Source organism: Xiphias gladius, chromosome 4, assembly GCF_016859285.1.
Source record: "Xiphias gladius isolate SHS-SW01 ecotype Sanya breed wild chromosome 4, ASM1685928v1, whole genome shotgun sequence".
Taxonomy (NCBI): domain Eukaryota; kingdom Metazoa; phylum Chordata; class Actinopteri; order Istiophoriformes; family Xiphiidae; genus Xiphias; species Xiphias gladius.
The window spans coordinates 1866212-1886998 of record NC_053403.1 but is presented as its reverse complement, the minus strand read 5'-3'; the positions used below and the strand labels follow the sequence as shown (position 1 = coordinate 1886998).

General features: G+C 43.7%; 2 protein-coding genes across 10 annotated transcripts in view; one reads left to right on the top strand and one right to left on the bottom strand.

The window, feature by feature from the left end:
* Window positions 1-944: 944 nt before the first annotated feature.
* LOC120788882 (5-hydroxytryptamine receptor 1B-like) lies at window positions 945-2514 on the bottom strand. The gene has a single exon (XM_040125117.1). It carries the CDS (start codon window positions 2094-2096, stop codon window positions 945-947), a length of 1152 nt encoding a protein of 383 aa, XP_039981051.1. The 5' UTR covers window positions 2097-2514.
* Window positions 2515-7470: 4956 nt separating this feature from the next.
* Window positions 7471-20787, top strand: part of mei4 (meiosis-specific, MEI4 homolog (S. cerevisiae)) — an 86505-nt gene continuing 73188 nt past the window's right edge. For 5 of the 9 annotated variants that reach the window (XM_040125112.1, XM_040125106.1, XM_040125111.1 and 2 more), the window contains exons 1-3: window positions 7471-7574; window positions 10004-10249; window positions 14532-15043. In XM_040125112.1, coding sequence (XP_039981046.1) covers window positions 7541-7574; window positions 10004-10249; window positions 14532-15043 — 792 coding nt within the window. In that variant the 5' untranslated portion in view covers window positions 7471-7540. Of the gene's footprint in view, window positions 7575-7831; window positions 7938-8018; window positions 8633-9635; window positions 9764-10003; window positions 10250-14531; window positions 15044-20787 lie in introns of those variants that run through there. The other 4 variants (XM_040125107.1, XM_040125108.1, XM_040125109.1 and 1 more) reach the window with 4 other exon arrangements.

Here is a 20787-nt window from a genome sequence, read left to right as displayed (position 1 = left end):
GCAGGTAGACTACTGGCTCTTCATTCAGAGCCGATGGTTTAGCGTTGACTTGCGGTGAGATAACCGTTCCACTGAGCAAAATCCAGACCCTTTTAGCAAATGACGGTAAGAATCACACCGATGCACACAGATTCGTACATTTACACTCGTTTTGGAGCCTTGATTAGAGTGAACGGCAGCCACAGCAAGAAGAGAAAAGAAAACACATACACTGGCCACGAGAATAAACCAAATTGTGTTGTTTTTCTCAAACAAGAATCATGCTTTTACCTCCATCTGGGCCAGGCACGTCTGAGGAACTAAACTAAACTTGTTGTAGGCACCAGTATTTCCCCTTTACTGAGTCAGGAAAATGAAACACAAATCTTATTTTTTGCCCTTGGGGCTCACGGTAGCTTAGTTCTAAGCTGTTTGTGCTTACGAGCCAACTGATGTTGACTGTCAAACTAATATGGCAAAGTAGAGTCTGTAGAGTCCAGTGCAGCACGTAGAGGCGGGGCCCCCGCATCTGGGGCTATGGGCTTTCTCCAAGTCGTCACAAATAACTCGATCAACTGCAGACCAGTCACAGAGCTTCCGCATCACAGCGCCCACCGACGCCTCTGCTCCTCTGCCAGCAGCGGCCGGCTGGTTTTTTCTTTGAAAAGACATGGCACTGGTTGGGAAGTGACAGCCACCCACCAGGCAGTGCCATCAGATACTACAGTGCAGAGTGAACGGCGGGTCAGTGCACTTCCACGGTCCTCTGCACCGTCTGTCAGGTAAAAGCTCACCACTCTGCAGCCTCATTGTCAGACTCAGCGGGGATGTTGGTGAAGCTGCCCTCAGGGAAAACCACGGGAGCGAAGGGTATGTGCTCGATGGCGGGTTTGCTTCAACTCTGGCCTCACACAGGTGGCTGGAGATGGGCTCGGAGGGGCGGCGGGGGCGGGGGTGGGGGGTAATCATGCCCTGCAGCATCTGAACCGAATGAGCTTGTGGAAAGCCTGCTTGAAGTCCTCGTTGGACATGGTGTAAATGATGGGGTTGATTAACGAGTTGAGGTAACCCAGCCAGGTGAAAATGCCAAATAGCTCCGGGTGGAAGCAGGACTCACAGGCAGGCACTAGAAGAGTGTAAATGAAAAACGGGAGCCAGCAAATGATGTAGGCTCCCAGGATCACTCCCAAAGTCTTGGTCGCCTTCCTCTCCCTGGCGGCGGAGATCCGCTTCTTCTCCAGCAGCGCGTCGGACACGGTGACTTTGACTTGGCTCGCGGTCGCGGACGAGGTAGTGTCGCAGGAGGAGGTGTCGTTCGTCCCGTAGTTCAGCGAGGTGGTGGACGCCACCGAGCCGGGGGAGTTGGTGATCAGGCGCGCCGAGGTGAGTCTCTTGCCCTGCTTGTTGCGCGACTGCTTCAGGATGCGCTTTCGGGCTTCCACGTAAATCCTCCCGTACAAGGCGATGAGCAGCAGCGTGGGGATGTAGAACGCGCCGAAGGTGGAGTAGATGGTGTAGAAAATGTGGTCGGTGTTCACGTTGCAGCTCGTCACCTCCTCCGCTTTCACCTGGCGCCAGAAGAAAGGCGGCAGGGAGATGGAGATGGCGATGACCCAGGCGGTGGCGATCATCCCGGCTGCGCGCCGCGGCGTGCGCTTCTTGGAGTACTCCACCGCGTCCGTGATGGCCCAGTAGCGGTCCAGCGCGATTACGCACAGGTGCAGGATGGACGCGGTGCAGCACGTTATGTCCGAGGAGAGCCAGATGTCACACACGACCTGCCCCAGAGTCCAGGTCTGGCTCACCGTGTACAGCGCGCTGACGGGCATCACCAAAATGGACACCAGCAGGTCCGTGACCGCCAGCGAGGCGATCAGAAAGTTGGCCGGGGTGTGCAGTTTTCGCGACTGGTAGATGGTGGCGATGACGAACGCGTTTGAGAGCGTCGTGGCGAACGTTATGAGGGCTAAGGTCACGCCAAGACCCGCCTGGAAAGCCAAGTTAGTGTCCTTCGCCTCCGCCTTCGACGTGAAATTGGCATGGGTGTCGTTGGTGGAGAGGTTCAACAGCTCCCCGTAGATGACCGGCGTCGGTTTGAGCTGACTGGCATTCTCCATCCCTCCACCTTCCCCCGTCAGTTGCCCCTGTCATTGAGCTCGAAGGAAAGCCCGCGGGTCGGTCTGCAACCGCTCACACATCCAGCCACCGCTCGCGTTTCTCGTCCCTTGGAAACCCGGAGTCGACGCGGCTCCATCTCCAGCAGAAGCGCAGCAGCAGTTATCCAACAATCAGGCGACACATCTCTGCCCCTTTTCCTCAGCTTCCTCACTTCACCCGCAGCATGTTGATTTTCTTTCTTTTCTCCTGTCTTCTCCTTTCTTTTCTTTTCTTTTACTGTTTGATCAACTCAAATGCCCAGGAAACCAAAAGGCCTTCCCACCATCCACACATCGTTTTCCACCTCGCACCACCATCCAGCGTTGGAGTAAAACACTAAAAACATTTGAACATCTAGGTGAACCGGGTTTAATCCGCTCTCGGAAGTGTCTCCTCACAAGTTCAGGGCTGCTGAAGTCGGACTCCCGGTTTTATACTGCCTCCGTTCTCCCTCTCTCCCTCTCTCCCGCTCCGTCCCTCCCATACTCTCTCTCCCACCTCTCCCTCATGCCTCAAGTGCTGAAGGGAGTCTTGATTTTTTATTTTTTGAAACGGTTTTCCAGCAATGCTCTCTATGAAAGCCAGACCGATACTGGATGTTTGAGGCCAATATTGATATTGATTATTGACAAAACACTGGACACATTTATTTTTATTATTTTTTTTTTTACATGAACATTTTGAGGATTCCTTCAGGTGGGTTACTGAAGAATTTTGACCAAGAGCAGGACTTGTCAGTGCTCTCTGGTGGGCAAACCGTGTAATAAATGAACTAAAAAACCAAAACAAATCGAGGGTCAAAGTTCATTCTCGACCCTGAACGCAGCATTTGACAAAAACATTTAGTGGCTGTTCTGCAGCTTTCGATCATATCACACGATCGGGATTCGTCCAGTTGTCACGTCCGACTCCATCCACAGATGAAAATCATGCGACAGAAGTGAAAGCTCCGGATCCGCTACATAATGGACCGTGCGGTGGGATTTTATTCCAAGGGACCTCAGACGCATCCGTGGCATTTTGGTCAGGAGTAGGTTTTTCTTGTTGTTGTTGTTGTTTCTTTTGCCTTTGTGGAAACCAAATAAATTGTATAAATTGGCAAAAACCAGTAAATCAGTAAATCATGTACAGTAAATCTTGTATCTTTAAAAAAAAACCCTCACTATTTACACATTATATACATTAGTGCATCAGTAAGTGCGCATTACTGCAGGATGGAGCATTCCCAGTCTGTTGCACGGGTACTTTAACTGAAGTAAAGGATCAGAATACTTCTCCCGCCCCTGCTTGTCGGCCAACATGTGCACCAGTACCGATGTATCTGTGACTGGCGTTGCAGGATTTTAGAAATAGAGTCCAGGTCAAGAACTTTTCAACTTTCGCCCGTACACCAAACTTTATTTATTCAGCCAACGGTTAAATCCTATTTTCTGCCGATCGTATTTTCCAACATGGAGGTCCAAAAGCTCTTCCGAAGCCTTCTCTCACACGGCCAAGAATACATTTCTGCGCGACATGATCTTAACTCAAGGTTCACGTACTTCCGGGGCTTTCGGCTACATCTCACAGTCTTCACCAGGGAGTGGAGTTCGTCCGGCCTCCAAGTCCAACCGAAAGAGATCCAGATCGTGACCCAGAGAGGGGTAATGTATTTTTAAAAGGCACCTTTTTTGGACACCTCGGAAGTTTGTTTAGTCCATTACAAACTGAGCAAACTCCATTTGCTGATGAAGACCATTAAGTGCAGTTGAAAGCCCCAGAAAAAACTAGTGAGTCAACCTGGAGTTAAGAGTTTGTATTTGTCAAACTACTGTTCCCGAGGTCAAACACACCTGACATCCCCGAATTCCCAGAAAAAAAAAACATACAGAGGACACAGAGGACTTGACCTGTCCTCAATGGTAGCTTACCTGCGACCAGGTAAAATCAGCTGAGCCAGTCAGGCGTGTGTCCGTCACACGTGTCCGATAAAGACTGTGACTGCTTCACTTCCTGACTCTGTTTCGAGCTCATTTTGTCTTTCACTTTCTAATAATGACAATTAAGGACGAAACTAATCAATCATTATTAGTATTTTCTTTCAGTATCAGTTATTCTGCCGATCACTTTCTCAGGTCATCACTTATCATGAAATGTCAGGAAACAGCGAAAAATGCCCTTCATAATTTCCCATATTCCACGGTGGGGCCGTCACGCTACTTGTCTTGTTTGACCGACGATCCAAAACACAAAGATATTATTCATTTTATTACATTATTATTCGTATGGTATGTTCATTGTTATAGAAAACAAAGGAGACCAGCAAATTTTCGCACGTGAGGACGTGGAACAAGAAACGTTTTGCTTGGAAAATGACCGAAACTGTTGTCAAAATTCCAGCGGATTCATTTCCTGTTTAGTGATTTTAATTTAATAGTAAAAGTTCTTTGATGCAGCATCATGGAGAAATCAGTGATTACAAGAGTTCGGCTGCACTAAACCAAAAAAAAAAAAAAAATCAAGTGAACAGTGAAAATGTGGGTCAAAAGGGGAAGACAGGAAATGAGGAAACACGACTAATAAACTATTAATACATATATATGTATATTTATATATACACACACACAAAAACACATTTAACTATTTATGAATTGTAAATGAATATAAAATCCAAGAAAACATCTCTCCACACACCATCTACAAAAATCTCTAAATAGCTGAATAAACATAGCCTGTGCTGCATTCATCCGTACTCCTCCGTCTTTCAGCCTTCTTCCCTACATCCAGCTCTCCTCCCTCTCCTCTTTTTTCTTTCCCTCTCTCCACCCACTAAAGCTTCCTCTTTTCACACAGACCCTCTGCTGGGTCATAAAGCCTGAGGGTTCGGGCTACAGGCTGACAGGGCTGACAGGCTGACAGGGCCCATCACTGCCTGACTCAGACTAACGAGCGAAGCCGGGCGATGGGAGCAGCTTCAGCGCCAAGGACGGCGCTCAGACTCGCCACGGACCGTAACCGGTTCCGTGGGTCCTCTAAATCTCCTTTGTTTTCACATGCGTTCCCGTCATTTCTTCATCGTTCACCAGAGAAGTTTCCGGGAAAGAATCACACTAATAGTACGATGGCACATAGGGAATTTAAAAGAAGTCTGAGACAGTCCACGCAGTGGCTGGTTTATTTGGGTTTTTACCAAAGAATCAGCCAGAGAGCCGAGTCTGTAAGTGGTTGTAGATTTTTGAGGACTCTCCTTTTGTGTGTGAGCACACTGACCGTCACTAGAGTCAGAATCCCCGTGTGTGCAAACGTTCTCGGCGTCTCTGAGAAGGTATTTAGTTCCATGTTGTTTGTTTCTTTGCTGTGAGACGGACATGAAATCAAAACGTTCACGTCCAAATTTCTGAGGGATCAAGTCTGTTGATGCCGGTGGTTCTTGGAAGTCTCGTTTTCACGTTGAGCCACAGGAGGAAGACCTGCTGCTGTCGGCTTATGAATCGCTGAATGATTTTGGGGCCAAAGTAAATCTCTGACCTGCTGCTCTCTTATGAACCTGACCCCTGAGCTGGTCTGGGACAGGTCTGCTTACTGTCCCCGGAGTCAAAACTAAACCTGGAGAAGGAGCGCTCAGTTTTTATGCCCTGCATATCTGAGGCAAACTCCCAGAAAACCTGAAGTTCGCTCCATCTCTCCGTTTCTTTTAAATCAGGGCTTCAGGCTTTTCTTTTCTGAGTTGGACTGTTTGCTCATCTCTTGCGCTGCGCTGTGGTCTTTATTCTCCTGTTTCCTTTTTTTTCCCCCCCTTTTGAATCCTATTAGAGTCCTGTGTTTCTTTTCTTTGTGTAGAGCACTCTGGATCGCCTTGTTGTGGAAAGCTGCAGAACAAATAACCCTGCCTCGCCTTGCTGTTGGATTGTGATCCAGCGGGATCTCTGCATCGAGCCGCCCGCTTCTACGAATGAAGAAGAGTTTGTAGAGTTTGTAGAGATGCACGTTGCACCATAAACCTCTACTTCAGTAAAGTAGAGTGTAGTAGAAGAACTGGACACCTGCTCACTGCCGGCGGGCAGAGAAGACCCAGGGGAGTCAAATGACCCAAACGCTAAAATAAGCAGTGGAAGAAAGATTCAAACCCTTTACATGAGTATAAAAAAGTATAAAAGTACAGAAGTACTATTAGAGTATCCCAGGTCTGAGTGTTGCCTCTGTGTGTACAGGTATGTTTACTCTACCCTCTCTCCAGGACCCGCAGTACCCGTCCTGGCAGCACCCGGAAGGCTCCTTGACGTCCTCCCAAAACTCGATCCAATCTGCCTAATATTTGATTCTCCGTTTTGTGATTTCGCTGCGGTTATTTCTGTCTGTTCTGCAGACATGGCATCTACTGCATGTCCGTCCGTCCTGGACGAGGGACCCCTCCCCTGTTGCGCTCGCTCAGGTTCCTTCCTGTAAAGGGTTGATTCGTGGAGTTTTTCTTTATCATTATCGAAGGCGCAAGGGCAGAGGGCGTCATGTGCCGCACTGATCCTAAACTAATTTGTGACTTTAGGCCATGAAAAATAATAATGGTTTAGCTGGTCTCGATATTTATGTGACCAAGCCGTCTTGTGATAGTGCGGAATCGTATTTTGTTCTCAGCTGTCTCTTGTGAAATGCATAAGCGCAGCTTTTTAGTGTCGTAATTTGTTGAGGTGGAGCTGTTTTAACTGCTTTAGCAACCGTTGTGCACTTAAAAATGGAAAGCCCCAATCTAATTCAGACATTTCTGTCAATAATTGAAAAAAAAACAACAACCTTACTGTCCTAAAGGGGTATTCCACCAATTTAGTGTTGCACTTCCATAAAGTTAGGGAAGAAAGTTGCATCAAAACCATAAAAAACATTGGATGATTTGCTTCTCATAGTGCAACTCAATACTGTCTCTCCTTATGCTGCATCCATGCAATGTCAGTAGACTGGGGAAAGCAGGAAAAACACCCATTATTCTGAGTTGGGAGTGATGGTGCATTATTCTGCTCTTAGACTTGCCGTAATGTCATTTAAAAAAAGCCCAAATTAGCGACATTTGCGTTGATATGTATTGGGAGCAGTCCATTAACACGTGAAACCGGATACTAACGGTGTATAGCGCCTGTCAAATGAACTGAAATGACCGTATAAGTGCCAATGTTGGATTTAATAAACAGGTTAAACTGTAATCTGTCAAACTTGATTTTGGGAAAATACCGAACGAAAGTTGACTTGCTTTGAAAACAGGCGGGAACAGTCGTGACACCGACTGACTGACTTTCACTCCGTTCATAGAAAATGAGACTTTAAAGACTCAGTTACAAACAAACAAACAAAAATGGCAGAAAAGCAGCAGCTTCTGTCGACTGTTGTTCAGGTTCTGTATTCGGAGCAGTTCATTAATTAGAAAAACGCCCTAGAAATGAGTTTCTGTAGCTCGAAACGAGAAGGAAACGGTATGTTGAAAAATGAAACCCGATTTTAGAAAATACTGAACAAAAGTTGATTCGAAATGAAAAGAGGTGAGAACTTTATTTTTTTTTTTTTAAAGAGGGACTTTCAGGACTCAATTACAGAAAAAATGTATATATAAGAATGACTTGATAAGAAGGATTAAGGACTGAACAAAGTCATATGTTTCGGTCCCGGTTCATGGCCGGACTCCTCGGCGGCGCAGGGTCCGCGGGGGGGGGGGTCACCGATTCCGGCCTCTCACACCTGACCCGCGGGTGAAGCTAAGCTAGCATCGCCGACGCTCGGCGGGGACGTCGAGCGGGACAGACGCCGGCGAATGGAGCCAGACGAGGGCCGTTTGAACGGTACGCGATTGGCGGCGCAGCTGACGGCGATAACGCGAGCTGGCGACGGCGTGTTTACAATCGAGCATCGGTTGTGTCGTCGTCGTCGCCGCTGCCGTTTGGCTAGCCGTGCCGAGCTAGCTGTAGCTGCGCACAGTTAGACGTGAAGCCGAGCGTTGGCCTCCCCGGCTGTTTGTCGGTAGACTGAAATGGCCCCGGGCCGCCGGATTATACCGGTTAAACACGACAAACCAAAAACACCACGGACTGATTTTTAACTTGTAACGGGGCGAGTTTGGCTTGGAAGCACCGCAGCTAATTAACCTCCGAAACAATACGCGAGTTGTTCCAGAGTTTTGTTTGTTTTAGTTTATGTTGTTTTTTCCATCACAGAAAAACACATCGAGGACTGAAGTGGTCGTGAGGTTTGGTGGGAAGCAACAAACCGAGACAGGCAGTTTCCTGTGGCTGTCCGATAATGGACGCACGTAAGATTCTGAACGCCGGCCGGCGATCATTCGATTCAGCCGCGGCCGAATGAGCCACGACTGCCTCGGGTCAGGGCAGAGCAGAGCCCACGGTTTGCCCCCCGGGGAGGTTCGTTCACCTCGGCTGCTAGAACCGAAAAGGTGGCTCGTAAAAAGTGAACTGACACGAAACTAACCCAACGGTTGCCTCCACCTCGCTGGGCTTTGGGCTTTCACTGGCCCAAACAGGTAGTGTGAATGTGTCAGCGCTGGCTCAGGGGAGGAAAAACAAACAAACACACGATGGCTGCTTTTCACCAGCCCAGTGGTTAACTGAGAAAACACTCAACGGTTTGCTCGAAGCAGCATCTCCCCCCAAAACCTGCCAGGCTTCTCAGAGCGGTTCAGTTGTTTTGGTTGCAGGTTGGGAAGCTTTGTCCGGATGCTTGTGTTTTTGACTTTTATTGTAAAGTTATTAAAAAAGAGCTTTTAATTTGTAGCAGTCCCTATAAAAGTAGAGTTGTTCTGGTGACAGCTCGGCTGTGATGGAAAGGCTTTTGAGGAAATACACGTAGGACGTGGTTTTGATGAACTTTTTGCTGCAAAGTGATAAAGTGTTTTTTAAAAAAAGATGAAAGATAGCAAATAAACCTGGCACAAAGTACAAAGGCTGTGTTGTGTAGGGGTTTTAATCATCGATTATTCTGCTGATTATTTTCTCGATACAGTTATTTGTTTGGTCTGTTTATTCTCATAAATGATTAGTCTTCAGAAAGTTTTTTTTTTTTTTTTTAAATCCCAAACAACAGTCCAGACATTTAGTTAATATGACATAGCTTGAAAGAAAAACACCAAATCCTAGAAACTGACAAGATCAAACTAGAGAGTTTTTGCTTTAGATTTAAACAACTAACTGATTAATTAGATTAGCAACTATTTTCATTATCGATTATTCGACTAATCGTTTCAGCTGTATTTCAACTAATAGAATTTACCAAAATTGGAGTCATGAATAATGTAAAGTATGTTGTAACCAACATCTGAACCCGCTGAAAATGAGACCAGAGCTGCAACAGTCAGTCAGTTACCCGACAAGGTGATTGACAGACAATTAATCGGCAACTATATTGATAGCTGATTAATGGCTTTAGTCTTTTTATTTTTTTTAAGCAAAATTGCCAAACATTTGATGGTTCCAGCTTCTCCGATGTGAAGATTTGATCCTTTTCTTCGTCATACATGAAAGTGAGCTGAACATCTTTTAGCTGAACATGATCGGCAGATTAATTGATAATAAATAATTGTTGGTTGCGGCTGTAGAGTCAAGTAAATTGGACAAGAATGGCAGCAAGCTGGTAGAAGATTTCTGTGCTTTGTCAGGTACTTTCTCAAAAAACAAAACTACGTGGGGTTTACGCTTTTTTGAACTCGTATTTATTACAGTAAATGATGAAAGTGGCTGAATTCTGAGGAGTGTTAGAGATAAGTGCATATGTGAAAAGCGTGCTGCTGCGCTTCACCGTCACTTTGCTGCAGTACAACCTGAATGTGTCCGCCTGAAATCTTTACCCATCACAGTTTTTGTTGGCTGTCGTCCTCAAAAATCTGTCCTCCCCGCAGGAGCAGGTCAGGCGGCGTGGTTCTTCACGAAAGCCAAAGTTGCCCTGGCGGTGGCAGTAATAAAGAGCAAGCCTCCGGGTATGAGCGTTCGAGAGCACGCTGAGGCTTTGGCCTGCAAGCTGAAGGGCCAGGATGAAAGCTGGAAGAAAAAAGCCCAGGGGCTGCAGCAGGAGGTGCTGAGGCTGCGGCAGGAGATGCTGATCACCAGGGCGACGTCAGACACAAAGAGCACCGCAGAGACCGCAGGTAGGCCTTTCCCCATTTACCTAGGTTACTAAAAAATAAGTTGAAAATTAGTCATTTACTGCGGTAACAGCAACAACACCGCTCCTGTCAGACTTGTTGGGAGATAGCTGATGTGTTTATCGTTAGTTTCATCCTTGAAAAGTCGAGGTTTAGGAAAAATTAATTCAGTGACCCAAAGAGTAGCTGACAAGAGGGGGCCACTGAAAGGTGAGCTCGTGTCAAAAAAGTGCTGGCAGTTTATAATACAAGCGCAGAGGGCATCTTTGCTGCTGCCTGTTAGTCTGAGGAGAGGAAATCTCAAGGACACGGGTCCTCAGAGGAGCTCAGACACCGAGCCTACTGTCCTCAGGTTGTCATACGAGGCATGGTTACAAATCCTCAGTGTTCATTCGCCAGGTTTGTAGCAGAATGTGCTTGTCCCTCCTTTTGACAGGGTAAGTGTGTGTTTTACGGAAAGGGGCTTCTCGCCAGACTGGTATAATGCAGGGGTTCGATTTTTATTTCAAAGCATGAATTTTGATTATATAAAACGATAGTAATGATATGTAAATGTTATTAATTGGTTCTTAAACACATCAGTGCACGCCTCACTTCACTGAGCCGGCTGCACTTTAGGCCCGCCACTAACAATTATTTTCATTTTTGCGATTGATTCTTTGATCGCCGAGACTCTAAAATGTGTTAAAGAGGCGAAAAATGTCCCCCCTCAGTTTTCCAGAACCCAAGCTTACGTCTTCCGATGACTTGTCTTGTCCAACCAGAAGACAAATACCCAAACGTTCTCAATTATCCTTTACCCGAACTGGTTGGCTGAGCTGCGAAATAAAATCCTTTTTGCCGCTAATGTCCCAAACGGAACAGCATACTGCTCTTGATAAGCCTTTTTTAAAAACATTTTTATACATGCTTCAGTATATGGATGTATTGAAGCATATGCGGTATGATGGTGGGTCATCTTAATCATGACGAGGTGTGTACGAAACTGTGAGGACCGATGTGGTTCAGCCCTGACACGTCACCTAGAGAGGCCCGCTATTGGCAGACGTGGTTGCAGGGAGAGGTCACCGCCGTCAGCGCTGAAGAATCACACTTAAAATTCATGACTGTTAGCTTCCTGAGATAAAAAAAACCCCTCGGTCTGAGTCATAAGTCAAAGTTGAGGACCATTCTTAACGCCACTGTTCAGACGTTTTATGCGTAGCAGCCCTGATGGGCGGAGTTGGACTGAGTGACGAAGGGGCCGAGATCCGGCTGGTTTTCTGATCGTAGAGATCAGAGAAAGTTTGGACTGGGTGGCCACTAATACTTTAGCAGGGTAATGTGCAGGTTTTGAAAAGTCTTAGAAAGCATTGATTCCAGTTTAATTTCATTCACAAAAGTCTTAAATATTTTTTCTAGCCTGTTGTAAGAAATAACATTTGTTATAAGATGTTTTTGTCTGCGATTCAAGCAGAAACTGGCCTGAAAACCCCTCAGAACTGTTGTTTCAGACCTCTGACTGCATATGAAATCTATATCTGGACTGTCATTTAATTTGATATATCTTTTTAATTAGTTCATCTTTCATACATTAATCCATTTTCTACTGCTTATTCATGTTTAATGATTAATTAATTCTATTTTTACGAATTACTGTTATGCACTGTTGGCAAAAAAGGGATTATAAATTCTAATAAATTCATGCACATGGTAAATAGCGCTAGGCCATATCGTCACCCATCTAGTTTTCATTGATATCTTCACACTTGGCCACTATGGCCTTGAAAAGGGCACTAAATTGGTATTTGGATAAAAAAGAAGTCTTATAAAGTCTTAAATTTAACTCGGTGAGCTCTGCAGAAACCCAGTTTACCGGGAAAGTGCAGAAAGGAGTTCACTTCTCCTAAAATGTGTGAACTTGCATCTTTCCATATTTCTGTTGAAGTGACTTCACACTCAGTGTACTCACAAAGTACCGTGACTGATTTAATTATGTTATCATTCAACTCAACTCAACATTCAAGGGAAACACTTGTCCTCCTAAATCTAAAACCCAACGGCTGATGGGAGACGTTTAGGAGTGCAGCCTGTGAAAGCGAAGACCACTGTTATGATTTTAGGGACTTAAACAAAGGATCATGGTCTTTCTTGAAAAGAGAAAAATACTTCTTTACCCTCACGAGTGCTTGCCTGAAAAGCATTTGCACATTTGTGTGAAAGTGCAGGAAACGGGTTTCACAGTTTCACAAACCTTGTCCGTGCACCTCTACCCTGGATTGGGCGGTAGTGTTTTCCCTTTTATTTCTTCAGCAGTAATGTGTCGCCAAAGTAAAAAACAATTTACTTAGAGAGAAAATCATTTGCAGAGAAAATGTGTTTGTATAATTTAGCGCAATTTCCCTCTAAAAAAGAAGTGTGGTCCTGATGTTTTGATGTTGTAGATATTGTGTGAGAAGAGAAACCTTTTTTGTTTTTGGAATAGAGCCATAACAGGCTGAATCAGAGTCTAAAATATAGAGACTGTGGTTTATGAGACAACAGCCATGTTTTTTACTTTCAAGGTTCCCTCACAGTTTGCCCTCGGGATCACAGGGATAAAATTGACTTTAATTATCTTCTTTAAAAATTATGATATAAGTTATATTATTATCCTTAATACTGATAATTTATATGATAATCCAACTGTATCTTTTTCTGCCAATATTGAATGTATTTTGTCAATTTGCCACCCACAGACTGGTGTCCTCTTGTCCCCCAGCCCCTTTGCGAATGTGGTTGTCTTTGATACGGTTTCAGTGACCTCCTGACCTTCACTTACCTTCTGACTTGAAAGAGATGGCAGCTCGTAGCAACGTTAAAACGATATTTTCACTGCACACGCTATAGGCCCCCTGTGCGATATCACTAAAATTTTAAATTATTCAAAATTGCATCATTTTAAGATAATTGAAGGGACTTGGATCTTATGTTAAATCAAACAAGTTAGACTACATTGAAAGTACGGACACCAAAGTATAGCCTCAATATAATTACATCTGTAATTTCCAATTAAGGAAAATTGTATGAACAAGGATGTGAAATAAACTGGGAATACTGCAGCTTCTCGGAAAATGGCTCCACACAGTAAGGAACTGGCTGAACAAGTAAGAAAAACCAGATTGTGAAACTTCACAAAGAAGGGAGAAGGTACAAGAGCAACAGCAGGCTAATTAACATGAGATAGAAACGCAGCTGCAGCAGTGGTTAGGAGGTAAATGAGGTGCCATACCACCAATAACGGGGCAGTGGGGCAGTGGCTGTCCTTGAAAAATGAAGGCACCCACAATTCACTATTCACGCATCCTTGCATTAAAATACAGATAGGCCTCCGACTTGGCACAAGGATTATTTGTGGAAACTGGTGTCTCGGTGACTGATCAGACAGTGAGAAGGACGTGGCATGAAGTCAACATCTATGGACGGCGTCCAAGAATAAAACCATTTCGCACAAAACTGAAAGATTAAACTTTGCCGAAGAACATGAAAGGAAGCCTGGCAAATGTTGGCAGCACGTTCTGTGGTCCAGTGAAACCAAAAAAAAATGAGTTTTGATCAGATGGGGTCCAGGCTGTTTGGTGCGGACCTGGCCAGGACTACCACAGTGACTGCACGGTGCCGCCCGTGAAACATGGAAGTGGGAGTGTGCTGATATGGTGCTGCGTGAGTGCAATCACACAAGAGTTTGTAAAAAAGGGGAAAAAAAAGAAAACTATGACGTGGCCAAGTACGTTTCCTGACTTGAATCCAATAGAACGCCTCTAGAGCATTTTAAAGTTTCAAGGCAGAAAAACAACACCCGTCCACCAAAGAGCAGCTGAAAAGACTCGCCTATGAAGAACGGCAGAACATCTCTCCACTGATTGGAGCAAGACTGACAGGATCGAATCTATCATCAGAAATAAAAGGCCAAAAATACAAAATCTTAAAATAAATAAAAGGATGGGATATCATGGGTGCAGGGGGTACTGACTTGTTGCAGTTTGCTCTTAAATATGGACCTTTCATTATAGTTTAATTAGTCAGATTAAGTAGCTTCATTCTCCTTGGGCTTCGGTTCAAACAAATCGTATTAAATGGACTGGACATTTGTAATTACTTAACATTTGAGTAATGCTAACCAGGGGACTACTCAGTTTTATTACATACGTTGTTTCTAGAATAATATGATAGAATATCCACGTGCATTTGTTGTGTAGAGTTGTACACTAATCAAGGATGTGTTTGGGCTTTCTTCTCCCCATTGCGTTTGTGTAAAATCTTCCAGGTCGTGACAGTACAGTGGAAGACATGTCACAGGATCTGTTTGGTCCTTCAGAGCTTCAACCTGGCTGTGACTCAGAGACTCCTGAACTCCTACAGGAAGTCCCCCAGCCCTCCACCTCCGTTCCTCAGCCGCCAATTCCCTCCGGTCACCACGGGGGTCCTCAGGAAAGAGGGATGCACCCCCACGTGCAGTTCCTCCAGTCACTGTGCGCCCTACACCGGGTACAAGGGAGCAAAAGAGGCCTGGAGGCCCTGTGGTTCAGCCCTGATGGGGATGCAGGGTCACTGTTGGTGGATTCTGTGTGCCAGCTCCTTGACTCGGTGGTGGCGGCGTGCAGGGATCCCCCTCCGCTGGGTCCTTGCGACCTCCTCCTGCAGGCCTGTCAGGTCGCGGCCCAAGCGATGGACCTCTTCTGCTCTCAGAGGCTGCCATCTTTGGAGTTCACGAGACGTGTGGAAGAGTCGCTGAGGGAGTTGACCGGGATGCTGCTTCACAGTAATCAGCCCAGCAGGGTGAGTAATGGGATCCGCGGGGAGCGGGTGGGTGGGTGGGTGGTGTGTGTGTGTGTGTGTGTGTGTGTGTGTGTGTGTGTGTGTGTGTGTGTGTGTGTGTGTGTGTGTATAAATGAATATGCTTCTTCAGAATCATCTTCCTCTGATCTTTTTGACACAAAACTGAGTGAAATCAGACGCTTGTGTTTATGTGACCAAACAGAGGGAAAATCTTGATTTTGTTCTCCAGTTACATTAATACCATACTTGTTAACATTACTGGCCTAAAGCTATGTTTGCATGTGTGTCGAGTTAATGTGTGAGCTTACTATAAATAATGAACTACCCTTGGCCATCCGCACTTCGTCAAACATCAACACAGAGAAGGAAATTTGTGGTAATCACTTTCGCCCAGTTGTTGATACAGTGTGAAACATACAATAGTTTAAGTTCAACAAAACAAAATATTCATTTCAAACCAGTTTTCTTTTTCAGATTACACTGTAGTTCCTGCAGTTCTCAAATGTAAGAATTTGCTGCTTTTATTTGTTGTATGGGATAGTAAAGTGAATATTTTTGAATTTTGGGCAGTTGGTTGGAAAAAAAACAAGAAATACATTACATTACAATGTAATTTTGGGCTTTAGGAAATTGTGATTGTAAAAAAAAAAAAAGTGATTTTCTTTTTCTATTATTTTCTGACATGCCATGACCTGCCAGTTTCCTGAGATGCTTTTTTTTAGATTTTATTGGCATATTTTGGGACAACAACATTGGCAGTTTGGTTGTTAGGAAAATTGTTTCACTCTTCAACAGTTGCCTCAGGGTCTTTACGCACCGGACAGTGTAACGTCGTCGCCTTTTAATGGACTGCGTTCTGTCATCCATCTCTGTGATGGTCACATCCGCTTGACGACCTCCCATTTTGGTCACGGGCTGCTCTTCCTTTAGCAGGACGTATTATAGCCTCCAACCACATGCTAGAGACAGTACAGCTCTGCACCGACAGACTAGTGCTATTTCAAGTTTTTTTCGCAACCACTCATTGTTGATACTTTATAAATTTCAAGTTACCGGAAAAACTTGAAGCTCCTCAATGTGAAATTCTTATTTTTACTCCTGTATGTAACAAATACAGTGGAACAGGTAGCCTAATAGCATTTAAGGGGTGTTGACTGTACTAATGATCAAATCCCACAAACACAAGCACCCGTTTATGAACATGTGGCATTCTTTAAGTTGAAACAGGCGATTTACAAGAAGTAGGTCTGCAACTAACAATTATTTTCATTATTGATGAATCTGCTGATTTATTTTTCATTCTGGAATGTTTAGTCAAAGAAAAAAGAAGCCCATTAACACCTCACAGAGCCGAATGTGATTTCTTCAGATGTCTTTATTTGTTCGACCAGAAGTCCTTTACTCAAAAATATTTAGTTTACAACTATATGACAAAGAAAAGCAGAAAATCTTCTCATCTGAGAGACTGGAATCAAAATATTTGCCATTGTTTCAGTATTTTTGCTTGAAAGAAGACAGAAACGATTATTCAATCACCAAAATAGTTGCAGATTATTTTTCTGTCGATTGACTAATTGGCTCAGCTCCGATGTCAAGTTTGTGCAGTTGAGCGAGTTAACCGAATTCGATTCGGAACATTTTATCATTGTAAACTGCATGAGGAGCTAGAGCGGGAAAATATTAACAACACGTATCGATAGTTATTAGGGTATTTTTTATTTACAAAGAAACAGCATCATATCATGATCTAGGGGCTTTCAGCCTTCCTAATGTACCATCTTAATCCTTTACAACCTTTGAACTGACACTGACAATAAATTCATCACAGTAAAGTGCAGTATCCTGTATTAATAGCTTCAGCCTTTATTCAAAGCTCACCGGGTCCATGAAAGGTAAAATTGCCTCCAGGGTTGATCATAAAAGTCACTCACTGCCTTGTACATGTTACTGTCATGACCTGGCAGCTGGGAGATTGAGATGAAAGTGAGCCTGTGTTGATGAGGATGAAGTTCTCCCGTCTGGCCGTGAATGCACAGAGAATGGCTTACCCAGCTAAGATGGCTGCAGGCAATTTCCTCTTTACAGCAATATTCCCTCTCTGTTTGTTCTGACTAATCACGAAAAAATTGGAGTTTTCTTCTGAAGTGGCGCAAAGGTGTTTAGCATTTGTCAAAGAAAATGATGATAGCGGTGAAGAGGGTGTGAAATAATTTAAATTCAATGACTTCCATTAACACAGCACTGATTTGTCCCTGCGAAACTTTAACGCCCCCACAGAGGCAAGCTGTCTTACAGCTTTATAGGACAGGTTACTTAGAGTCAGACAACCAGTCACAGTAATGTAGAGTGAATTAGAAAAACAGGAATGCCATTAGTTGGACTCAGAGTGTGATTATTATGGAAGGACAGTAATTAATTCTGATGAGGGAATGGGTGCTTTATCATTTTAAAGGGAGCCTTTAATAGTCACAGATTCAGAAGTGATGAATAAAACATGTGAATTGTTCAAGATAAACTTCACTCTGAGTCCGGTCCAGACAATGGAAAACACATTTTACTTAATGTTAATGTGCACGGTTTCATAAAGCCAACCCCTATTTAAGTGGTGTGGAGTTGCTTCAGGGATTCCGATGTTTGGGTATAAAAGTTTAAGAAAGAGTTATTTAGACTAGGATACAAAAGAGTCCATCCATTGAGGTGAAAAATTGGCTTTATCTTTGTCAGGAAACAGGCAATAAAGCCTACAATTAAAAGAAGATCAGATTATACAGCATCATCAAAAAGCTTGGCATCATAAATGCCAAAATGGCATAAGGGAAAAGACCAAATTGATTTCCTTTGCACTAAAGCTGTTTTTATTTCTCTTCTTTTCCTAATGCCTAAACACAGGTAATCTCCCGAAACTGAGTACCAGTCCAATACCAGTGCTATCTCTTTTCCAAATTGAAAATCGGTGTACCTCGGTGTGTGGAACTCATTGGAATTGTTCTCATGTAAGTTAACACAAGGTCAGGAATTGCGGGGGCACTAAAAATGGAGTCCGTGAATAGAACTGAAAGTAGAAACACTGAATTTGTTAATGACAGTAACGAAGAAGCTAATGTTATGGTTATGGTTGATACCCAATCCCCTTGGATAAAGTCACTATCGGCGCCGTTACTGATCCGGTGAGTTGGTCTGGTGCACACCATAGACTGGGGTGCAGCTGACCCGCAGACTCCTACAATAGCTACAGACATAACGTGGAGACAGCCACTGGAATGAAGACGATGTCAAGGAAGTTGAATAAAGACTCATTTGTCATCTCATTTCCAGTAACATACCTGCAAGTAAGCGAATTAGCAAAGTCATTTTCACTGCAAACCTTCTCCTCACTGTGATCAGCGCTTTTCTATTACAGTGAATGAAAGAATGAATGATTACACAACAGTAATCCTGTTTCAGAAAGTTTTCAAAAAGTCAAGTTCGAACGAATTCGAACTGGCAAGTAATTTGTTCGAAATTTTCAAAAATGAGGTATAGATTGAATATATGGTATATTGATTGCGTTTGAATTACTTCAAAAGAATTACGTCATTTTGACTAATGACTACTGTGAACACATTCCATATACCGTATATCCAATCCATTTGAAAATCCATTTGTCTGACCGGGGCTGCAACTAATAATTATTTTCATATTATTATCAGGTAAATCTGCAGTAAATTCAAATTCAATTCAGATTCAATTAATCGATAAATCCCGTGGTCTATAAAAAGCCCCGAGCCCAAGGTTACGTCATCAAATGTCTGGTTTTGTCAGACCAACAGTCTAAAGCCCAGATATACTGTATCAAATTTAATATACTTTAAGACAGGGAAAGCAGCCAATTCTATCATTTAAGAAGCTGGAACCAGGCAATGTTCTGTATTTTTACTTGAAAAATGACTTAAACATTAAATTGATTATCAAGAAAGATGGCAATTAGTTTTCTGTCGATTGACTAATTGAGTAATCGACTAATCAACTCTATATTGACTTGGTACTAAATAATACCGAAGTGACAAAACATGGACACCTCATTTCAGCCAAAGGTTCAAGTTTCAAGGGTATCTTTATTTTCCCACTAGGAAAGATTTGTGATGCCACAAGGCTTCGCATGAATTATTGATGACAGAATACAAAAGGATAACGTCAACAGTAAATCACAAAACTAGCGCAGGGAAATGGAAATTCATACCAAGTACAAATGTGCAAGTGTGGAAAAAGTGCCAGGATTGTACAAGGAAAGCAACCGACTGCTAATTGCCATTAAGCATATCAATAAGACTTGGGATGAAATAGACATGGAGTATTTTCGGCCTCAAAGCAGGTGCCCTGAAATGACAGCCTGAGGGCAATAGCTCAAACTCCTTCTGGAGTGGATGGTCCTTGCCAGTCCAATACAGCATGAGCCCTGCTAAGGACCTGCCAGTTATAAATGACCAAAAGCTTGGCCTGCCTTCTCCCGGAGATCTTACAGGCCATTTTAACGGGACTTCCAAGTCTATTCTTATTGGACAAATTTAGGTTTCCAAACCAAGCAGTGATGCAAAAGGTTAAAACAGATTCAATGAAACTTCTATAGAAGAGAGTCATCAGTTCATTTTCCTCTGGGAAGAAAAGTTTTGGCTGGACATTTTTTAGAGGTAACATCAAGAAAGGATTTGAAACCCAGTTGTTATCAACTACAATACCCAAATATTTATATGGAGGAAAGACTCATCGCACCAAACCACAAAGTCATCTGCCACCTTTCTTTCCTTGTTTCCTGACATAACGCAACTTTCCAAAGTTATTATCGGTCCCAATAGATACTTTCTGGATAAGGTTTTGATCCGATAAAGAAAACCCTAACCCTGATTCCAAGAAAAACTCACACATGTACTCAATTGTCAGGGAATACTGTGACTCCAGGCAAAGTTCACAATAACAATCACACAACCCAATCTTGAATCATGCAACTGTCGCTCAACGTTAGGTGAGTAGCTTCACTTCATTCATTCAGTGTTCAGATGTAGTAAAACAGCTTGAACCTCTAGTAGTGAGTTAAAAGCAGGGCAGGTCTGTCGGCCGCCGTCTTGAATTTTAAACATGGGAATCTTGCCATTGATAACTTCCATCCCTCCCATTGGTCACTTCCATCCCACATGAATGAAAACCCTAGTGCAGACAGGCCTGTAGGCTTGTATTTTTAAATGTCATTCATGGATGAGAGCGTTGTGACAAACCGAGAGACTCCCGTGGGATTAAGCACTAAATTTACGCGGACTCTCTCGCCTTTCCATCATAGCACCTTTATAGCGGGAGCTGTGTTTGGAGAGAGATTACACTGTTTAAAGTGAAAATTCCCTCTTTTATACTATTCTGTTTGATATAATCAATTCATGATGCTCGCTGCATGTGTAATTTATGATTCTGATGTCCCCTTTTGATGTGCTCTCCTTCAGCTTGGCTCATCTTTTTGTGTTAGTGAGATATTTTATTTTCTCCCAGAATGTATTTTGACAAGGCCTCAGTTAAGGGGTGTTAACCTGATACTCTGAGTCAAATGTGGGTGTATATGGGCAGAGAAATTGCTTTTCAAATTTGATCATTCAGCTGTGGGTGATATGGGTCACTGATGTCAACTGTTCCCGTTACTCAAAATGCAGCACCTTGTGGCTCCATAAAATTCTGATATATAGAGACCACGGTGCCTGAAGAAATTGGTTTCTCTGCCTGAT